This window comes from Sphaeramia orbicularis, chromosome 21 (genome assembly GCF_902148855.1).
Source record: "Sphaeramia orbicularis chromosome 21, fSphaOr1.1, whole genome shotgun sequence".
NCBI classification, from domain to species: Eukaryota; Metazoa; Chordata; class Actinopteri; order Kurtiformes; family Apogonidae; genus Sphaeramia; species Sphaeramia orbicularis.
The window spans coordinates 46,306,356-46,329,207 of record NC_043977.1 but is presented as its reverse complement, the minus strand read 5'-3'; the positions used below and the strand labels follow the sequence as shown (position 1 = coordinate 46,329,207).

The window sequence follows — 22,852 nt, the reverse complement described above, 5'->3', positions numbered from 1 at the left end:
CACTCGTCACACCAAAGGAGATTTCAAAAATAGTTGGAGTGTCCATAAAGACTGTTTATAATGGAAAGAAGAGAATGACTATGAGCAAAACTATTACGAGAAAGTCTGGAAGATACTATTAAAGAAGAATGTGAGAAGTTGTCACCCGAATATTTGAGGAACACTTGCGCAAGTTTCAGGAAGCGTGTGAAGGCAGTTACTGAGAAAGAAGGAGGACACATAGAATAAAAACATTTTCTATTATGTCAATTTTCTTGTGGCAAATAAATTCTCATGACTTTCAATAAACTAATTGGTCAAACACTGTCTTTCAATCCCTGCCTCAAAATATTGTAAATGTTGCTTCCCCACCCTGTATTGTACTCTAATGCATGTATACAATACTAATGTTGTAACTTGGGAAAAGTTCACACATCAATATTTGGTGGAATAACCCTAATTTTCAATGACAGCTTTTATGTGTCTTGGCTCTCCTCCATTGCTGTTGGATGACTTCATGCAGCTCCTGGCATAGAAATTCAAGAAGCTCAGCAATGTTACATGGCTTATGACCATCCATCTTCCTCCAGAAGTTTTCAAAGTGGGTTCAGGTCTGGAGATTGGGTTGGACATGACAGGGTCTTCATCTGGTGGTCCATCATCCACACCTTTATTGACCTAGCTGAGGCTAGGAGCATTGTCCTGATAGAAGAACCAGTCCTCAGAGTTTGGGAACATTGTCAGAGCAAATGTTCAGTAGTTTTCAATAGTTATTTTGGATTCCAATTACTTTTGCAGTACTAATAGCAGTGTTTTTGACTATTGTAAGAAGATAGTGATGGCCACAGTAGTGGTGTTTATACATCTTCTTAAATAAGACATGACTCAGGTGTTTATTCAGTAGAATAAGGTGTGTTTGTGTTAGAATTCAGCAGACACAGGAATGGAATGGCTGTCATACACAAACACATGCTAATTTCAGAGGAAATTGCAGTGGTCTCTTAACTTTTTCCAGAGCTGTAGGCACACTCTCCTAGGCACTGGGGAACATAGGTACTGGGGAACAAAGGTACCAGGGAACATCAGTACCAGGGAACAGAGGTATTGTGGAACAAAGGTCGGCTTCCATTGTTGCAGCTCTAGAGAGAGATAGAAGAGATCTTTTGAAGAACTCCGGAGTGATTTTAGAGGAAACACAACGTGGTTTCCATACATTGAAGTCAATGTAAATGACTGTAATGTTATTGATGCTACATGTAGGCAACAAGGCAACTGTCATTAGCTTAGAAATGGAGTTGGCTAACATCAGTAAATGACCAACTGCTAGCACAAAACAGACTCACACACTAGAGTCACATAAAATAATGAACACATGAATCTTATTTATTGAACTTTAAACTACATTTCCCTTTCACTTACTGATACATTCATATTTACATTGTGATTCCAGTAGTTTATTAAGCCATAAATGCCAAACCATTAAAGGAAAGGAATGATCTTGAATCTTTAGTTTACCTTTGGTTCTCTGCTATAATGGACCCCCCTTTGATCAGCTCTGCATCCTGTTCTTTCAATCTGACCATCTGGGATCCAAAAACCACTTATGAGACCTTTGTGTAGTGCATGTGCAAAAGGCCAAGCTTGGCTCAAAGGACAATGTCATTATGGAGCATGAGGAACCAACTCTAATACTTGATATACTTTTAGTAAACTCATGAATGGCATCTTTTTGTATGATCATTTTTCATAATTTTGCACTATATGCACACAGTGTTGGGCAAGCTACTTGGAAAATGTAGTGAGCTAAGCAACCCGTTACTCTGCTGTGAATGAAGTGTCACTACACAGAAGCTACCACCCCGTCAAATGTAGCACGCTAAGTTACACAAACGCCACAGAAGTAGCTCACTACATGTGAAGCTACTTTAAGTTGCGCCAACTTAACATGGCAATAAACATAAGAAACTACATGTTTAAATTACCAAATACATGCAAAGTCAATTCCATTGGGTTATCAATATGCCAGAGTAACTATAATTAAAGACCAAAGACCAAAAATTACTGGCAAAATACTGACATCTGCAGACCAGGATGTAGTTAATAATGCTCACTACAATCCAATTGGAGTTCAAAGTCACGTGGAAGTCGACGACAGTAAACAGAATACTTTGGATGGCTGTGCAGGCAGGGGACTCACTAAAAACCAGGCGTTTCACTCAGGGGTGAGGCTCTACGTCCTGCATCACACACATCGTGTACATCGTTGACAGTGTACTTTTGAGTTTATCTGATTGGCTTTGATGTGTGGAAGAGAATAATTTATTTAAGGTGAAATATGAACATGGATGCATTATCAACTTCAGATGTAAGATTTTTATTTAAACAAATGTTCAAAAATAACTGTAACCCTATGTTTGCCTCATGTTGAATACATTTACATTCATGCAGCTGCTTGTGTGACCAGTAAAACCTACAAACTGCTCCTGATTAAGTCAGGATCATTTTATAATAGTGAGGAAATACCACTGATGGATTTTTGGGTAAACTAAATAGATTAGTCTGACATGTCACCGTTTCTAAAACAGGGTGTTTTTCTAGACTACTTGAAAAAAAGTTTGTCGAACTGGGGGATGTGAAGTCTTTCGGGGGGTGATGGGATCAGTCCTGGGTGTTTTTTTTGTTCTTCAGGTTAGAACATGTATCAGGTGGAACTAATGTTTTAGCGTTGGAGCACCCTGGACTCATTTTATGGATGTCCACCAAACCAATCGACTGCCATGGTGATCTTTCACTAGACTTGACAAAGAGCTTAGGTTCGGACAGTGGACAAGGACTGGACTGGAAAAGACACATGGGGCATGTTTGTGTTTTGAACAAGTTTGCACAGTTTGGACTTTAATGTTCTGAGATGTGCAATGGAAACAGGCTCATTGACCCACTGATATTGGTCGCATGTTGATCTTTGGTATCAAAATTTGTTTGTTGTTCTAAAAAAAAAAAGGAACTTTATTGCCATAGTTATAAGATAATTGCACATTTCCTATTTTTATTTGGAAAAAATATTGTCACAGTGAGCAGTCTGGTTGAGTTTATTTAGCAAAAATCAAAGTTATTTTTAAGAGGGGAACCGGCTGTAATGCTCTTTACTGTGGGTTTGGCGGCTCTGAAAAGAGCCTTTGTGGTGATCATCATCCACACACCTCAGCCAACAACCATCGGATGTTCTGCAGAACACTGGTTCCCTCTGCGTTGAAGTGAACGCTGTCATCTGACAGGTGGGTCATTCCATGGCAATTCAACCAATGGTCCCCACATGACCCCCTCAGAAAATTCTGAAAAAATTCACACTTGTTCACCTACCAGATAAATGAACACATCCAAAATTTTAATGCCATATCTGTAATAGTTTAGGAGATACACCCCTTTGAAAATTAATGTTATTGCTTTTTTTTTTAATTTTACAAATTTGCTTTTCGGCCAACTTTGAGGAGCTGTATCTCCTTAGGTATTCAAGCCACACTGCTGAAACTTACTGTCTGGGGTGAAATCCCCCTGAAAAGACCATATTTTGCATCAAAATAGTTGTAGGTGCCTTCATGTTTGGTCCATGAGGCCTTGAAATCAGGTGAAAAGGCTAATTCTTCAAAATGTCCTCTCTCTTCAGGCTTGCACTGTGCCATAATGGATGAACGGAGAGACCTAATTTTTTTTGCATGGATTCTGATGGTCAAGATGCAACAATATACTGCAAAAAGACTACATTTCAATGAAAAGTGTTGCTGTGAGGCAATGAATAAAATGGGTCGATTTCAATTTTTCACAAAAATACTCTTTATTTGAGCACTCAAATAACCATGTGGCCAGTTAATGAAAATTTTGAAAATTTTCCATGTCTTCATATATGTTTCAAGATGTTGCGGACAAAATTTTAGCTTTGGAATAGAACTTGTTCTATTTTTAATATTTTTTTTACTGCATGACTATATTTTCTTCAAATTGTATACAAAAGTAGGTGTAAATGGCATTTTTAACAGTATAATGGCATTGATTATCATACAAGTTATGATAATACTTGAGATATTTAAACTAGGGTATGGAACTGTATGATGGTTCGGATAGAATAATTATAGATTTCCCAGAACTGGCTCAGGTTGATGCCTGTAGTAGGGACTTCTCGGAAATTGGATGGAGCTGGTCAGTTGACCCAATTTCACCAGGGTCAATGACATAAATGTAGCTAAAATTTCCCAGAATATTTATGATGCTGGCCAGCCTAATTTTGGGAATTCTATTCATAATCCGGAACAAACTTATTCATCATGGAGGAAAAATGTGTTGTTGGATTGATCTTAAAGAATGAATGTCACAGAAAGATTAGGCTATCATAACTTACGCAATAATCAATGCCATTATACTGTTAAAAATGCCATTTACACCTACTTTTGTATACAATTTGAAGAAAATATAGTCATGCAGTACAAAAATATTAAAAATAGAACAAGTTCTATCCCAAAGCTAAAATTTTGTCCACATCTTGGAACATATATGAAGACATGGTAAAAATTTCAAAATTTTCATTAACTGGCCACATGGTAATTTGGGTGCTCAAATAAAGAGTATTTTTGTGGAAAACTGAAATCGACCCATTTTATTAATTGCCTCACAGCAACACTTTTCATTCAAATGTAGTCTTTTTGCAGTATATTGTTACATCTTGACCATAAGAATCCATGCAAAAAAAAAAAAAAAAAAGTCTCTACATTCATCCATTATGGCGCAGTGCAAGCCTGAAGAGAGAGGACATTTTGAAGAATTGGCCTTTTCACCTGATTTCAAGGCCTCATGGACCAAACATGAAGGCACCTACAATTATTTTAATGCAAAATATGATCTTTTCAGGGGGATTTCACTCCAGACAGTAAGTTTCAGCAGTGTGGCTTGAATACCTAAGGAGATATAGCTCCTCAAAGTTGGCCAAAAAGCAAATTTGCAAAATTGAAAAAAAAAAAACCAAAAAAAAAACACATTAATTTTCAAAGGGCTGTATCTCCTGAACTATTACAGATATGGCATTAAAATTTTGGATGTGTTCGTTTATCTGGTAGGTGAACAAGTGTGAATTTTTTCAGAATTTTCTGAGGGGGTCATGTGGGGCACTTTCTGAAATCTGGTTGATTTGGGATGGAATGACCCAGGTGCATGGTGCGGGTCTCATCTCCAACTCCGCCATGGAAACTGAGCCTCGCATGACGCACCTGGTCCGCTCCATACCCTGTCAGCTGTCCGCTCACTGGTACTGCCAGCAACGATGCGGGAGGATGGGAACGATGGGAACAGGAAGTGGGGAAAAGCTCCATCACTGCCCAGATTTTACTATGCGGTCCACAAGCGCGGGTACGGTGCTTCCAAGAATGTGCATGACGACATTCCAGTAAGACACGCCCACTCTGGGTGAAATGCTTGGCTTATCATGAGTACTGTGCAGACAGCATGTGTGCCATGTGTGCAATCTGGAGTGCTTGTGTTGTGGATTATATAATTACATTTTCTAGTCTAAAAACTGATTCTCCTCTGTGTTAAGCCATATAAAAATAGCGTCTGTGGTCATTACCACGCTACTTGATCAATAAAAGAGTTAAGCTACTGAAACGTTACTTGATTCAGGAAATAGTGATGTTACCGCCAAGCTACTGAAAATTGCAGTAAGTTACTAGCTTTGCTACAAGTAGCGACGCTACTGCCCAACACTGTATGCACATTATATGCATATGGACAATTTGGTATTTCTTCTGTAGTTTAATAGTAGTGTAGGGTAGTAGTGTGACAATACTCAAAGTATTTTTTTTTCTTCCAAAGTACATTTAACTTTTTATTCAGAACGGTCTCATAAGATATTATACAAGACATCATTGGTAAAAAGTACACTGTTGTTTTTTTTTTTTTTTTCTTTAAAGAAAAATGGGTTTCAATAAAGCTCACTGAAAGGAAGAAAAGAAAGAGGGAAAAAAGGAGTAATATAAGTTAAGTAAATAAGTAAGCAAATGGATAATAGTAATGATATTAACAAGCTTGTACACATAGTGAACCACACTTGTAGGTAATTAGATAAAGAAAATACATATATATGTATATATGTATACACACATAGTAGTATCTATAATCATAATACAAAGAAGATATATACATATATAAATATATATATATATATATATATATATATATATATATATATATATATATATATATATATATATATATATATATAAAGAAAGAGAAGGAAAGGAAAAAAATGAAGGAGCCTAACAGTGCATTTAGTGTTTGGATAAAGTACATTTAACTTTTAAGCATCTGATTTAGGATGAAAGTCACGTCCTTGATCATCTGAACCCGAACATCTCTTTTCTGAAACTCTGATATTGACTTGAAAACATCTGCCTCTGTACGCACTTTACACTCTGACAGACAAGGACAAAAGATCCCGAACAGGAGGAGACTGATTAGGAGGCACAGGCGACATCCGGTTCCTCCTTTTGACACTTTCCGTCACCTCCGTTTGCAGGGGAATTGGCCGATCAGTGTTACAAAGAACAGAGCTGAGACAGAAAAGCTCCGGCACCTCCATCCCATTGGAAAGCTACGCCAGATTTAATCCTTGGTGTCGAAATTGAATTGTGCTTTTTACAGAAAGTGGCAATTAAATCATGAGCAGTGCTACCCAGGAACAAAGCACTTAAGCAAATTGAATGAATGTTTCCCTGTCAGAATGAGCTCCCAGTGTGTGCAAGTCTGTTTCTGGAGCTCAGAATCAGTGCAATCATTAGACATCAGAGAACACTGAAGGAAAGGAGAAGACCAAAAGCACTTGTGAATAATTATGCAGCTTTTGGAACCAGTCTGAAATCGGTGTGGTAATATTTTTCTTTGTGTCTGTTGCCATAGAAATGGAGGCTGGACGCCCTGGTCGTCATGGGGACAGTGCAGTACAACCTGTGGTACGGGCTTTGAGCTGCGCCAACGCTCTTGCAACAACCCATCACCCAGACACGGCGGCCGGGTTTGTGTGGGACCAAGCAGAGACGAAAGGTGAGGAAAAATGCCTGTGACAACACAGAAGAATGCATTAATGCAGTAAATCTGTCATTTTTAAATGACATCTGTCCAGTTAAGTGATGATAGACTGTTTTCAACTCGAGGTTTTATTGTCAAAAAATGATGGGTTATGTAATTTTATTATAAAATACAAAGAATCTCAATTGAAAGACATGAGAGTTGGCGGCAGGAGGTGGAGCAGGTCATCTAGTAACCAAAGGGTTGGCGGGTCATAGACATGTGCTATTGTGTCCTTGGGCAAGACACCACCCACCTTGGGTCCAATGTCACTCACACTGGTGTATGAATGTGTATGTTCGGTGGTGGTTGGAGGGGCCGTTTGGCACAAATTGGCAGCCATGCTTCCGTTAGTCTGCCCCAGGGCAGCTGTGGCTACAAACATAGTTTACCACCACCAGAGTGTGAATACGAGAGTGAATGAATAAAGGCTCAAAAATGTAAAGTGCTTTGGGTGCCTTGAAAAGAACTATAGAAACCTAATCTATTATTACCCTGCCCCTGAAGGGGAGGCAAGGGGTATTGTTTTTGGTTCAGTTTGTTTGTTTGTTTATTGTTAACACTCTAGCAGCAAAACTATTGGTGGAATTTTTACCAAATTTGTGACTCAGAATAGATCTGATTACATTTTAGGTAAAATATGTCAACGTTTCAATTTTTCATGAATTTTTTAAATCTTTTTTTTCTCCCATTTACTTTTAATGGGCGAAATTTCACATGTCTATAAAAAAACCTCTGTTTTGTTTCAATTTACTTCAAACTTGGCACATATATAGAGGCAATTGACATGCTGACATCAGCTGGATCAATGCCAAAATAAGCTACAATTCATGCGAGGGGCAGGGTTTGTTGTGTCTGGCACCACTTTTTGTTATTTTTTTTTTTTCACTGTCATAAAAGGAAATTTTCTCCTTCAGTTGTTGGATTATTTAACTACAAGTATCTGATCAAGTAATTTGAGAAGTAATGATTCCAAACAAATGCATTATTACGCACAGACTCAGCACTGTTTTTTTACTTTTTTTTTCCAGATCTTACAATAGTTTATCAGTTATGTGCTGGAGTGTTGCCTTTTTCTGTTTCAGTCATCCATCCATCATATCTGCCTGTTTTGTCCATTTGACATTATAAAATTTCATTAAACCATTTCTGAAAAAGACATTTTAAATATATGCAAATGGTTCACCTTGACTTGCATTTCAGTGAGCTCTTGTATCAATAACGGAGATTCAAGGATACTATACGGTAATGATGGTGGCTAATAACAAAAACGTTAAAGGTTTACTCGCTATTATCACTGTAGGGAAATTCAGTCTATGCATTTTACCCATTTGAATACACACACACACACACACACACACAGTACTGAGCATTAACATTAGCACATATTAGCTGCCATTGAAGCTGCTCAGGGACCAATTCCAGATCATCATAATCACTGTAGTCAGAGACACTGACAGGAGAATGAACCTGTACATGTTTTTCGGTGTTTTTCACAATCGAAGGTTTGTACAAATAACTCCCTTTACTATCTACAGTTATGTATGAGTAACCTTGTACTACTATACAGTATTGTGTGTGACTGTCTATTCATCTCTATGGGATAGAGTAGTTGTTGATACTTTACTGTAAAGTATCTGTTTTAGGAACTCTTCTCAGTTTAGAAAATGCTTTACTTTGACTTTAATTGAAATTTGCGTAGGATATTTTACAAGCTTTTCATCCTCTCTACAATCGCTTTGCACAGTCTCACAGTTTGAAGCTGCTACAATCGACATTTACAACATGGACACACTGATCATCATGTCTGGTGTGTTTATGGAGGCAAATTTACCAACCTTGGTCTTTCTTTGCACAATTATCCCAGGTTCCTTTCTTTTCCCTGGTCCACATTCTTCTTCCTCGATTCAGCTTTTGATCATCTGAGCTTCGCTGTTTCCAACTATTGACTATACAGCTGGACGGCATGCACTGATAACTTTGTATTATTCTTGTACTTTGACTTATGTCACACCCTGACATTCAGTAAATTTGGCTCATAGTCTCAATCAGTGTCTTATGTACAGGGTTCTCATGGAGTTCTAAAAAGTCTTAAAAGTCTTGAATTTACAAATCTGCATTTAATACCTTAAAAAAGTCTTTAAAATACAATTAAATTTGATATGATAGGTCTTGAGCATTTCTGAGTGTCCAAAAAAGTGCTATATAAGTGTGATGCATTATCAGCATTTCCACTGGTAAGGTGCAGCGCCATGGCAAAATGCATGCCACCACACCAAACATTTCATACAAAAAAAAATCATTATTGTCGCATTAGACTTATTATACATTTGTGTAATATATAGTAATAGTCCTGGACAAATGTCCTGTCCTCTCAAATGAAAGTTTGCGAAGCTTCAGGAGGTAGGGAAAAGATAAATGAGCATAAAGTTTCACTTTCACTTCTGCAGGAGGGCACGGGGCATGGACTGCTCTGTGTATTATTATTATTTATTATTAAGTTATGTTGCCATAAACTTGTTTACTGTATTGTGTTTAAATGTGTCTGTTATAAGAAAGAAGAAGAAGAAGAAATCTTACCAAGATAATTTTCCCTTGTTCCATTGGCAGATGCAAGGTTCAGTTCAAGATTTTTTTTGCTTAATACAAGTTAAAAAAAATCTGCCAATGGAACAAGTGAAAATTATCTTGGTAAGATTTCTTGAAATAAAATTTTCTAGATCTATTGTCTAAAAATAACTTTTTATATCTCACTACTCTTTAGGTGATTATGTTTTATTGATACTTTGAGTAGAAATGAGAAAAAATCACTTGGTAAGATTTAGGTTTTTTCCAGTGCAGGACTTAAATTTTAGAGTAATAATCTATCTATCTATCTATCTATCTATCTATCTATCTATCTATCTATCTATCTATCTATCTATCTATCTATCTATCTATCTATCTATCTATCTATCTATCTATATATCTATATATATATATATATGCTCTATTAAAGCACAGTTACAACAACAATAATATTTACAGCCCTTTTCTATGTATTCAAAGACTACTACTAAATGTAGCATGAATAAATCATTTTTAATGATGTTTTACTGTATTCTAATGAATCTTTCAATCTGTCACCTATGGCTTGTATCTCCTCAGGTTCTGTAACGAAGGCGTGTCCTGTCCTCAGCCCATATTCTGGTCCCCGTGGGGCTCCTGGACTAAATGCAGCACAGAGTGTGGTGGAGGCGTACACTCCAGGGTTCGCACCTGTGAGAACGGCAACAGCTGCCCGGGATGTGCACTGGTACGAAACTACACATCTGTTCACGTCAGCGGTATCTGTAAAGAGTTTCCACCTCTGCTATGGACAATAAAGACCAATTGTCTAGATTTTTCATCTGCTGAATTACAATGAGTCATCTGAAAATCCCTGAAGAGAGACGTTGTTATGAAGCTTTATCGGAGCAGATACTGTGTGTGTTAGAGGCTGAAAAGCAAAATGATTATGAAGGTAAGCAGGGGATGATGTGCACAGAGATAACTAAATGCACATTTAGTGTTCTCTATCCAGACCATGTATTATACTCCATCAGCAGGATGTCCACTTGAAGATGATGAATGATGAAAATGTGAAAACACTCAGTAAAATCCTTGGCATCAAAATAAAATGGCACAGTTTGATTTGTTTAAAGTGAAAAAGGCAAGGTGATTTTTTTTTATCGAAGTACAATGATGAGCAGCCTCTGGAGACAATGTTGTTTGTTGAAATGTTTTATTAGTTGAAAAAGGAAACAACATTGATCAGTTCTGTTATTTCCAAGCATATACCCCTTCTGTGTTCTTCTATTTCAAGAGGCGCTTATGACATCTAAGTGACACTGTTTACAGCACTGAAAATATTTGATTAGAAACACTTGGTTGTCTGCCAGCTTCAGCTATTTTCTATTGAATATGTTTTCTGTGTGTTTACTTACTCTCTGAAACCATCATTAGCCCATAAAAACCCAAACATCCTCTGGCAACCAAAGGCCTCAACTGATGTAATATATTTAATACCTACTGATCCACTTATCCTATCAATACATGTAAGTAATTGGTGTAAAATACAGTTTGTCATCTTTTCATGGTCATCAGATATTACCCATTTGGACATTCAGAGGCTCCATAGTTACCGTGGAAACACCGTCATCTTCTTGAACACTGATTCACCAGTAAAACCCATAGAGTTGGATCAATGACAGCAAATGGACACACTGGTTTTAAGTTCACTTAGTGATAGATTTTGCTGAAAAAGTAATCTGAGCATTTATGAACATCAGCCAAACCGAAACCAAACTGTCACTTGGCTCTTTTCAGAATTCCACGCAGCTGCAGTATGGCTGCATTAGCAACAAACATGGAAACACTTCATTGGTTCTTCCTGCTGCGGCTGCGTGGAATTCCGAAAAGGGCCGAGTGACAGTTTGGTTTCAGTTTTGGTTTGGTATGTAAACAAATGGACTGGTTGTGATGGAGTACACTTTGAAGTTGTTCACCATGAGGGAAGTGATTCATGATACTTAGGCTATCACTCAGGTTTTACAGATTTGATGAAAAATTGGTGACGGACGTCATACGCAGCTTTAAATATAAGAAAATACCTAAATTTCACATAAAAATGCAAAATATAGCGTATAATATTGTAATAAATGGTGATAAATCACTTAAGAAAAGTTAAATATAGTGATAAAAAAGGAACTTCCACAAAAGTAGCACTGGGTCTTTATGGGTTAATCATCATAATTAAACTTTCTCCCTATAGTTTTTTCAAATCTTTGTCTTATCGTGATGATAAATAATCATTTCAAAGCACAAGTAACCGTCTGGTTTGTCTTCAGTTTCCTCTGTTTTTGATATATTTTTACTTTTTAAAATTTACTCTGAGCTTTTATGAACATCTACATGATCAGTAAATTAAATCTAAGAAAAAACCTGATTTTCACTTAAAATACAGATGATGATGATATTACAATAAATGTTGATAAATCATGTAGGAAAGGCTAAATATAGAAAAAAAAAAAATTATAATAATTTGGAAACTGCCACTAAGGTAGCACTGGGTCTTAATGGGTTAAACAAACCAAACATTTCTTTCCCAATAATCTCCCCCTGTTGTGTCACCTCTTGTGCTCAGGAGTACAAAGCCTGTAACCTAGAGGCATGTCCAGAGGTGAAGAGGAACACACCCTGGACCCCCTGGATGCCCGTCAACGTGACCCTGGGGGGTGCCCGTCAGGAGCAGAGGATGCGCTACATGTGTCGAGCCCACCTGTCTGATCCCCACGAGCTGCAGATTGGACGGAGGAAGGTGGAGACGCGATTCTGTCCCAATGACGGGACAGCAGCCTGCGAGACCGACAGTAAGTTAATGCAAAAACACGCACTGTGATTTATGTTGCCCTCACATGCTATTGGGAAGATGATGTTCTCCTTTAATAAATTCAAAATTAGGGGTTGTTTACAATTGTGTTCAAGTGCTTTTGTTGTCGTAGCAAAATGAAAAATGACCGATACACAATTTATCGTGACCTGCTACTTGGGTGAAACAGTTTTGGACATGTTAATTCATCTGCCACAGCATTTTTTTTTTTTTTTTGTAATTTTTTTTGCAAATTGTGTATGTTATAATTGTGCAAAATCATCAGGTAACAGCAGCAGAACATTAATAAAAGCAGTGTTTATCATTCGTGATTAATCCCTTGTTGTTTTCCACCATGTTGAAAAGTTCAAAGGTTATTTTCACCTCAGAAACATATGTATCAACCTTTTTTCCCAGTTCCCCAGTTTTGAGTTTGTAAGTAGTATCTATATTATAAAAGCCAAGTGGCCTCTGTGCGTGTGTGTGTGTGTGTGTGTGTGTGTGTGTGTGTCACGGGACTCCAGAAAAAATCTGGAAAGAGCTGACTGCTACAGTTTGGTATACTTATGTATTTTTGGTCGAGGAAGAGACTAGTGAAAACAGCAAGTTGATAAGACCAGTATTTAAGGAGATATTAGTAATTTTGGAATACAATAGCCTTCCAGTCATGTTGCTATACCCCGAACGCTTTGGCGGTGACTGCTGGACAAATGCAGTATAGCATGCACAAATACAGAACAGCATAAAAACTACCACATCTAGAACCTGTGGAGCCCCACGGGTCAATGCGCTAGTTTACCATAATCCCACCTGCACATGAATGCCCCTTCATGTCGTATTTTCCGCTGGGGAACTGGGAAAATTTTTTATACACGAGCTGCCGAGCTGAAAATAATGTTTGAATTTTGCATCACGGCTGAGAGCAACGAGGGATTAATCGGGAATGATAAGCACTGATTTGATTACCGTTCTGCTGCCGTTAGCTGATGATTTTGCACATTTATAGTTCACACTATACTTACACTTTTTTATCTTTCTTGATTTATCTTGTCTCTTAGCTCTCTTAACTCTCTCTTTTTAATTAATGTGCTATAATATATTGTTGTTTTTTAGGGTGCCTGTTGTCATCAGGCCGGGGACTACAGCAGGATACTAACCATGTTGGCTAAAGCTGCCCCTCTTTACTGTGATTGATACAGTTAATTAATTCAGATTGTCCATGATACAATAAACTAAATACAATTTGATTTAAAAAAAAAAACAATTTTCCCCCCAAAAAGTAGAGTTTGCATGTTCTGCCCGTGTGTGTGAGGGTTCTCTGCATTAATAGGTTAATTGTTTAAGCTAAATTGCCCATAGGTGTGAATGTAAGAGTGGCTGGTTGTTCGTCTCTATATATGTCAGTGTAGACATGTCCATGACCTTCTCAAGGAAATAAATGAACGAATGAATGAAAAAAACATTGTAGCAAATGAATTAACATGTCCAAAACTGTGTAAGTCAAGTAGCAGGTCATGATAAATTGTGTGTCAGCCATTTTTAATTTTGCTCCTACAAGAAAAGCACTTGAACACAACACACTTGTAATTCCAAATTCACACGGGAAGGGTTCATCTTCCCGACTGCACGTGAAGGCAGCATTAGTCAAATGTCTGAATGTGGGAAGAAAATAATATGTGAAAGCTACAGCTAAAGTCAGGGGTGGACCAAAATCTGAATATACACAGCTTACACACACCATCTGCAGCTGGGTAGAAATGTAGATGTACATCATATACATGACATCAATTAATGCTGTTACAGAAAAGTGAAGTAGAGCCCCATCCAGGTAATTACTGCTGTCAATCATGTTACCCCACCCTCCCACCTGTCTGGAGAAACCTGTGATTTGCAAAAATTGGGGCAGTGGACGTCTGATGTCATCTCACACCACTTCAATTACAATCTGCTCAAAGATAATAATGGAATTTTTGCCCAGTTACAATAAAAAAAAAACAAAAAAACTATCAAACACTGCAGTTTTACAATGCATATTAAAGTCCTTCTTGTAGCTATTACTTAGTAGGTAAACCCATTCAAAATACATATTAAAAATTATGGAAGAATCTATATACAGTTTAATGGTTTAAGAAAAGTAATGAGTTTCATTTTACTCTTTAATGGCCTTAGAAACTGATTTTTTAATAACATTTCTATTATATTGTTGCTAAACATTGTATTCAGATGAATATATACTTCATTGTGCATTTATTTGCAGCTAACTATGGACTTATCAACTGTATGCCTTATCTTATTTAATCCATTTGTAATGCTATTATTTACAGTTAAAGATGCAAAACTCATAAGACGTCTATTAATGTGATCAGGAAGTCTAATTATCAAGTTTATTACAAGCATTTATAAATGTCTTATAATTTGACAATGAATATGTTTATGATGCTATTATTAACTTATTAAAGGATAATACTGTTATAACGTCTTATAAGGACTTTATTTCTTATTTTATTTTGTACTTATTTTTAAGTGCAAATGTACTTAAATTATGTACACTGATTTTCCTTGAAGGTGAAATGTCATGTAAAATTTCATGTAACCTTCTGTGCAGACTTTTTTGATTTTTTAGATTAACCCATAAAGACCCAGTACTACTATTGTGACAGTTCCCAAATCAAATTTTCTCTGTATTTAACCTTTCTTAAGTGATTTTTCACTATTTATTATAATAAGATAAGATAAGATGTGACTTCATTTATCCCACCCTGGGGACATTTCACAGTTAACAGCAGCAACATACAACAAGTAAGTGCAGAAAAAAAAAAAAAAAAAGTAGAAAAACCACAAATGAGTGAAAAATGAAATATAAGAGAAAAATAAGAAAATTTATATTTATATAAATATTTACTTAAATATAGAATTTAAATGATTTATCCTTTAGATTTTGCTTTTTTTCAGTGAAAGTCAGGTATTTTTCTATATTTAATTTAGTGATCACGTAGATGTTCATAAAAGCTCAGATTAAAGTTGAAGGTTATTATATCAGAAACATAAAAAAACAAAGAAAAAGTGACTTTCTCAACAAATTCTATCATTAACTGAACATAAACCAAGTGTCTCCATCCACTGTCATTGATCCAACTCCATGGGTTTTACTGTTGAATCAATGTTGTAGAAGAGGACAGTGTTTCCATGGTAAATACAGAGCCTCTGAACATCCAAATGGGTCATATCTGAGGACCATGAAAAGATGACAAACTGCATTTTACACCAATTATTTACATGTATTAATAGGATTAGTGGCTCAGAAGATATTAAACATTTTACATTAGTAGATGGTGGATGTTTGGGTCTTTATGGGTTAATGTTTGAAAAGGTTAAAAGCGGAGGTCTGTTTTCAGCGGTGTTTAAACACACCCTGAACAGCTACCATACATTCGTCTGAACAGTGTGAAGGCAGAGGCGTGCTAAAATTTCTCCCAGCAGTAGTGTGACATGGTGAAAGGGCCCTCCTGTTAGAGCTGTTAGCTCCCCTACATGTTGTCAGCGACAGGGTCACAGTCCAACACTCCCACGTACTGTACACACTGACAGAGAGAGGCACAGCTACACAGGGTCACAGTTGGCTGCTCTCCACTGGTGGCGTTTTCATGCCCCCCTCCCCTGAATCGATTACCTGTCTCCCCCTGTCAGCCACCTGGGGGTTGCATCGACTCTGACAAACTGATGAAATACTGACAGCAGGGAACTGTGGGATGCATAAAAGAGACACAGACAGATTCCGAAAGGACAAAGAGAGAAATGTGCCTGCTGGCAAAGTCATTCAACAGGTCTGACTTCCCTCTCACAGAACCAGCACGCTTCACATCTTCTTTAACATGTCTGATCATGTTGAATCCCTGACTTTGATCTGTAGTGGAACTCTTTTATTCACTCCGGTGTTTCCTCAGCCCTGGTCGAGGAGCTCTTAAAGACGCCGGTGGTCAGAGTCGCGGGCACTGGCTGGTTGTCATGGGAGACCTGGTCGAGCTGTTCCCAGAGTTGCGCCAAAGGATACCGCACCCGACGGCGAACATGTGCCGGACCGGAGGGGAAGAGCGCTCCAGTGGCCTGTCGGGGATCTCCAGTTGAGTACCAGGACTGTAATGTCCAGGCCTGTCCTGGTGAGTGGACACGAACACACACTATTATGTCAAAACACAGTATAGTATCATTCTGAACCAAATATGATATCCAACATGATATTCAAATGAGTTCAGGTCAAAGATCATATTTGGTCATTATATGGAGCTGGATACGTATTAAAGGCACTATTTAGGTATTATATGCTTGAATGATATAGAAGTTGATAAAATTGCAACTTAAGTGCAATTCAACTATTTCTGAGTAAGTTTATGAAAATGGGTCAAGTAGGTACAGAAAGGAGATGAGCCCTTTGATCTCAAATGGGCTGGAACAGTAAAATAATAGCATAATTGCCTATAAATAATTTTTCTTTAGTGTAAAAAAGGAAATATATTAGGAGAATGTTTACATTTACAAACTATCTTTTCACAAAAAATGTTATTACAGATCACAGTGGATCTGCAAAGGCACAAAACATTTACTATTTCATATTTCACAGTTCATATTGTTAAAATTTTGTCATTATTTATAGGTTACTCTACTATTATTTTACTGGTCTGCGGCTCATTTCTGGGTTAAATAGTGAATGCAGCCGTTTGCTTCAGTGCAAATAGTGAGCTAACGATGGGTCAGTGAACGCAGAGGCTTAACGGACGCAAAATCTGTTTCTGTGCTCGTTGTGTTCGCTAAACCATTGTTAGCTCACTATTTGCACTGAAGGATGCACTAAACAGGTGCGTTCACTATTTAACCCAGAGATACGAACTGCCTCCTGTACGGTCCAACATTTTTTTTTTTCCTGTCCTGTCCAACTAACAGGTAATTGTAGTGTTTACAAGTAGATGAAGTAACGGCGGGGTCGGCCAATCACATATACGATAGCAAAACTGCAGAGCCAATCGGAGAGTGATAATTAGTTTAGAGACAGGACTTCTAGCAGAGACCAATTATTAACCCTTTGTGTGCCATAATCATTGACTAAACACTACGGACAGCGGTTGTATTGGAAGGGACAAAACAGTAGTGGCTGGATATTGGTAGGGATGTGTCCCTAGCATCCCTATGCAATTCTACGCCCCTGGACCTCCTCACCCTCATCTGACTAGATGGGCCCCCTCAGCTGTCTGCATGAACACAGAGCAAGCCCAGAAACGGGATAGCGCAAAATGCGTTAAATGGACATATTTTGGGTTGCGCTGGGCTTAACAATTTAATGAGTTAGTACAGAAACGAGCTCCTGACCCACTAGAAATTAGTTCAACACCCCTGACTGTTAATATCTTCAGTGTAAATTTTGCACTTTCCAAATTCTCGCCACTCGCTGGATTGGGACCTTTGGTGGGCCAGTTTTGACCCATGGGCCATATGTTTGCCACCCCTGCTATATATATTGTGATACTGACGAGATGCTAACACTATACAAGTATGTGGTAAATTAGAAAAGAATGACAGGAAATTTGAAAATGATATGACAGATGAATAAATGGGGATTTGAGAAATAAGAGGGATTTGTTCCAAAATTGTGGAAATGATTGAAAAACACCAATAAAACCATCACTGTTAAATAACACCAAGGTTACAGCTGAATCTGACCATTGTCCAAACAGCCACATACAAGCAGTAACAGGAAAACAACAGCTTTGTTTTACATTTATCTTACAAATTCAACCAAACTCAGGGACTTGATGATAAAATGTCAAGCACACTTGTACTTAAAGAGTGGTGTTTTGACAGCACTCCCCAAAAGCTTCATCCACTACTAAAAGTTAAAATGCTGTAATTTTGTATGAACCACAACAACATTTAAATGTTGCAGATTATCAGTAAATCCAGTTGTTAATATGTAACGAAGTACTGCATCTTGTTGACTTGCTGTATAATGCAGTGTTTTTGCATGATGATGTGTTAGACCCCTCTTAACCTAGAAGACCAAACTGTCCTATCTTCAAGGCTCAGAGTTTTGAGTTGCAGAAAACGCTGATGAACAGCGTCCTTGTTTCTTGAAGGACAAAACACAAGTTTTGAGTACAGCAAGGTTGAAAATTAAAGCAGAAGCAGGTTTTTTTTAAACTTCTTTCACAAAGTTTTTCCTCTGGTCACATCCTTATGTAGTAGCTAAGAATTCTGGTAGGTGTTGTAACTGACCTTTATGTCAACTTTTAAATGGGAAACATTAATTGAAATTTGGAGTTTAATGTAAAAATATGATGGGTTTTCTGCAGATTGGTAAGTGACTCTCTCCTTCAGTCTAACAGATGATTTCTTCTAAATAAGACCGTAAATTTTTCCCATTGCCTCAACGTCAAACACCTTAATCTGATTGAAAGTCTGTCTAGCACAGCTCATTGTACATTAAACGATCATTTCTATTATGTCCTTAAGGATCAAGTTCTTCTTTTACAACCATTTGAATGTAAGAAGGTCACAAACACTAGAGCACGGTGGTGATAAAGTTGGCTTGTGGTCTTTTTAACTTGTTGGGAGTATTATGAGATAATAAAGAAAAGATGTGCACATTTCAGAGACAGAAATAAAGAGGGAGACACTGAGAGAGAGAGACAGGGAGAGGTCAACGGTAGTAGTAAAATCATGCTGAGTGGATCATTAGCTTCATTAGCTAATGGTTACCAGCAGTGGCAGCAGTGCAGCGAGAGTCCTTGGACAAATGAAGTTATCTATTTCAAACTCCTCATCAAACCATAATCAGCTGACCTAGAACTCTGCTGACCACAGGCTGCAGCTGCACTGACAGCCTACACTTATTAAACTTGACTGAGCACAGGCAATAAGTGCACACACGCATACACACACATAGCATGGCATTAAAAAAACGGTCCTGCTAAGAGCTCAGCTTAAATATTCATGACTAGTACCTTGTGAAACAATGATTTATGGCTGGTCGGTGCGAGGGCTGATCAAATTCCCGCAGTGTATTTAACTGTCAGTTGTTCGTACCCAGATGAAACCCATAGCGGTTAGCTTAGCAGCTGACATGTGTGACCCAGAGAAGCCCTGGTGATGTGACCTTGGTTATCTTCTACCAGGAGGTAGGCGATCAGGAAGCTTTTTGTCATGGCTGTCACGTGTACAGCTGGTTTCACTGTGGCTGTCCCGGGCAGACATGCAGGTGAGAAGGACAAGGCCAAGAGTCAAAGAGAGAATGAGTGTGAAATAGAAATGGATGATGAGAAGGATTGAGGCAATGGAGATCGAAGTGGAGATCGGAATGAATAGTGTGTTGCAGAGTGAAAGTCGGACAGTGCAGGAAGTCAGGAAGTCAGTCATCCAGAGTTTGATTACAGGAAATCCTACGCCTGACCTAAAAAAAAAAAAAGAACTTTATAAGAGAGATGTGTGTTTTCTATAAACCTAGACACCAAACTGACATAAAAATGGCTGTCCATACAGACTAAAGGAGACAAGTAATGCTTTTACAGGGTACAGGGTTCCCACAGGGTCTTAAAAGTCTAAAAAAAAAGTCTAAAAAGTCTTGAATTTCCAAATCTGCATTTAATACCTTAAAAAAGTCTCATGGTGAACAATTTCGAAGTGTACTCCACCATAAACAGTCCATTTGTTTACAAACAGAGCAGGTAGGTCAGTTGGGCATTTTCGGAAATTTGTCTCTACGTGCATTGTGGGAAGTGAAGCTCCACGCAACCGCATTATGGTCACAGCGGCAACAAACATGGAAACAGCTTCATTGCCTCTTGCTACTGCAGCTGCGTGTAGTTCCGCTTCCCACAGTGCATATTGCAGCACATTTCTGAAAATGCCCAACTGGCCAACTGGCTCTGTTTGTAAACAAATGGACTGTTTACGGTGGAGTACACTTTGAAATTGTTCATCGTGAGGGAAGAGATTCAGGTGAGTAATCACTGACAGACTTAAGGATTTTGTGATGCTCAGGCTATGACTCGGGTTTTACAGATTTGATGAAAAATTGGTGACAAAAGTCATACGCAGCTTTAAATCCACAATGATATTGGATCGTTATCAGGTGTCAACCGATACGCAAGACCCCAGGATCGATATTGGCATCAGAACTGAAAAAGTCGGATCAGTACATCCTTACTCCACAAACTATTCCATGGTCTGAATTCTACCACTGACTACATCTAAATGTAAAATGTAAAATCTTTAAATGCTTATGTCCTCAGCGTTCACATCTACTCTCATTTATACCTCTTGTGACTTCAGTGTGATTCAAAGCAAACTGTTATTTTTTGATCATTGCAATTCATTTTTGAGTTGTGGTGCATGTAAGACGCCAAATGAAAACATGTAGGTGAAGAACAGCACATCTCCCAGGACTGACCTTTAATAACTCAGTGCAGAAGAACACTGGAGGACAGTGAAAGTCACAGACCTGTTTGCCAGTCAGGTCAGCAGTCAGACGTTCAGGGAATCCGACACTCAGCCATTCAATCAGGTAAACAGTGACTTGGTCGGAGTCAGTCAGGCAGAGCCATGACTGCCTGGGAGAGCTAGTCAGAGTTAAGTGGTCACAGCCTGCTTCCCTCTCAGCGTCACACTAATCCACTCAGCTAATGGAGTTTTCTGCAGCACTGTGACGTTACCTGGCAACGCCGTCTCTCCCTCTCTCTCTTCCAGTCAAACGGACATCAGCCAGTCAACCAGCCAGTCAATTAGTCAGTCACGCTGTTCTGATTAGATCAGATGAAACATTAACGGTCCCCATGGGAAGAATGAATCAATGCAACAGCAAGACAGGACAAAGACAAAGTAGGATATGATTAGGGAGACAGAAAATCCGAGGGAAACATTTATCACAGTGGTAGAACGTGGGGTTTTTGGCCAGAATCTATTGGAGGGGGGGCTGACAAAAACCCAAGAGTTTATACACATTGTTTTATTGAGACAAGCGCCCACAGCTGGGATCTAAAAAGGGACAGTATACCCCTGTGTGCTGAGGTGTGGAAATGGAATGATTCATCTTCCTGGTGTTAGTGGCCACCTGGGGCCACAAGTACACAAAGTTTACCCCCTTGTGTTTTTGTATTGTTTGTAGTGTCTAATTGTGTGTACTGAGTGAACATTCATATTAATAATATCACAAAAGTGCACTGTTACACCAAAATCCTAAACCTTTTAACTGATGCTGTAAAGCCCAAAGTACGAAAACTGAACCCAGATGCACGACCCAGAGACATACTGAAAAGTTCAGTGTTTATTAAACACCAAGCTCACTGACAGTTCAGTAAAAATGATACAGTACAAAATCTTGAGGATAATGGTGACGGGGATCTTCTCAGGGTGAGGGCCCCGGACCGGAGACGAAAACCCACCGTCTGGTTCAGTAGTACACGTCGGTTTCCCGACTGGGAAGAAGCAGAGGGAGGTCAGTGGCAGAACCAGGTCATACATGGGAAGGCAGTCAAACAGGCAACAGGACATAGGGATCAGGCTAGCTCACGTACCGTAAAAACAGGCGTATAGGTCAAACACACGGTGAGTCAGAAGAAGGCTGAAGTACAGACAGGGATCAGGCAAAAAACAGAGATGGCAAACCAGGTCATACACAGACAGACAGACAGGATCCAAAAAACACTGGTAAGTATCTCACAGGGAAAATACAAACTGGCAACGAACAGGGGAAAACACAGGGCTTAATTACACAAAAGGGAGGGAAGACAATGAGATACAGGTGGAACAAATTAGGGCGGAGTCAGGTAATCACACAGGTGGACACAATCAGGGACAGGAAGCAAAGACACCAGACATGACACACGAGAGAAACTTAAAATAAAACAGGAAATGACAGACAACATAAAAGACAGACAAAACCAGACTATCGTCTGGGGACAGGCTTGACAGATGCAGTGAGTAGCGTCTCATTTCTGAAACAACATCTGTTTGATAGAAGCATAAAGATTGGACTGTTTCATTGGAAAAAGGTCATGTGATCTGATGAGTCCAGATTGACCCCATTCCAGGGTGATGGATGTACCAAGGTGAGAGGAGAGGAGGATGAAGTAATTACCCATCATGCCTAGTGTCTTCAGTACAAACCTGTCGGGGCAGTGTTATGATCTAGGGCTAGTTCAGTTGGTCCGATCTAGGTTCGTTATGTGTCTTTTAGGGATGTAACTATATGAAAATTTCATATCACGGTTATTTTGACTAGGGATGCAAATTATCAGTTAATTCATTAATCATTAGTTGGTTGACCTTATTGACTGATTAACGATTAATTGATAAGTGGCGATTTTCCTGAGACCCTGAATTTTGAACCAT

The 22,852-nt window shown here is 38.5% G+C and overlaps 1 protein-coding gene across 6 annotated transcripts in view; it reads left to right on the top strand.

Moving 5' to 3' along the window:
* The window catches only part of sema5ba (sema domain, seven thrombospondin repeats (type 1 and type 1-like), transmembrane domain (TM) and short cytoplasmic domain, (semaphorin) 5Ba), a 364,937-nt gene that overhangs the window by 318,556 nt on the left and 23,529 nt on the right, over window positions 1-22,852 (top strand). For all 6 annotated transcript variants that reach the window (XM_030125702.1, XM_030125703.1, XM_030125704.1 and 3 more), the window contains exons 15-18: window positions 6,919-7,062; window positions 10,234-10,381; window positions 12,251-12,476; window positions 16,420-16,632. In XM_030125702.1, the coding sequence (XP_029981562.1) occupies window positions 6,919-7,062; window positions 10,234-10,381; window positions 12,251-12,476; window positions 16,420-16,632 (731 nt within the window). The remainder of the gene's footprint in view (window positions 1-6,918; window positions 7,063-10,233; window positions 10,382-12,250; window positions 12,477-16,419; window positions 16,633-22,852) is intronic.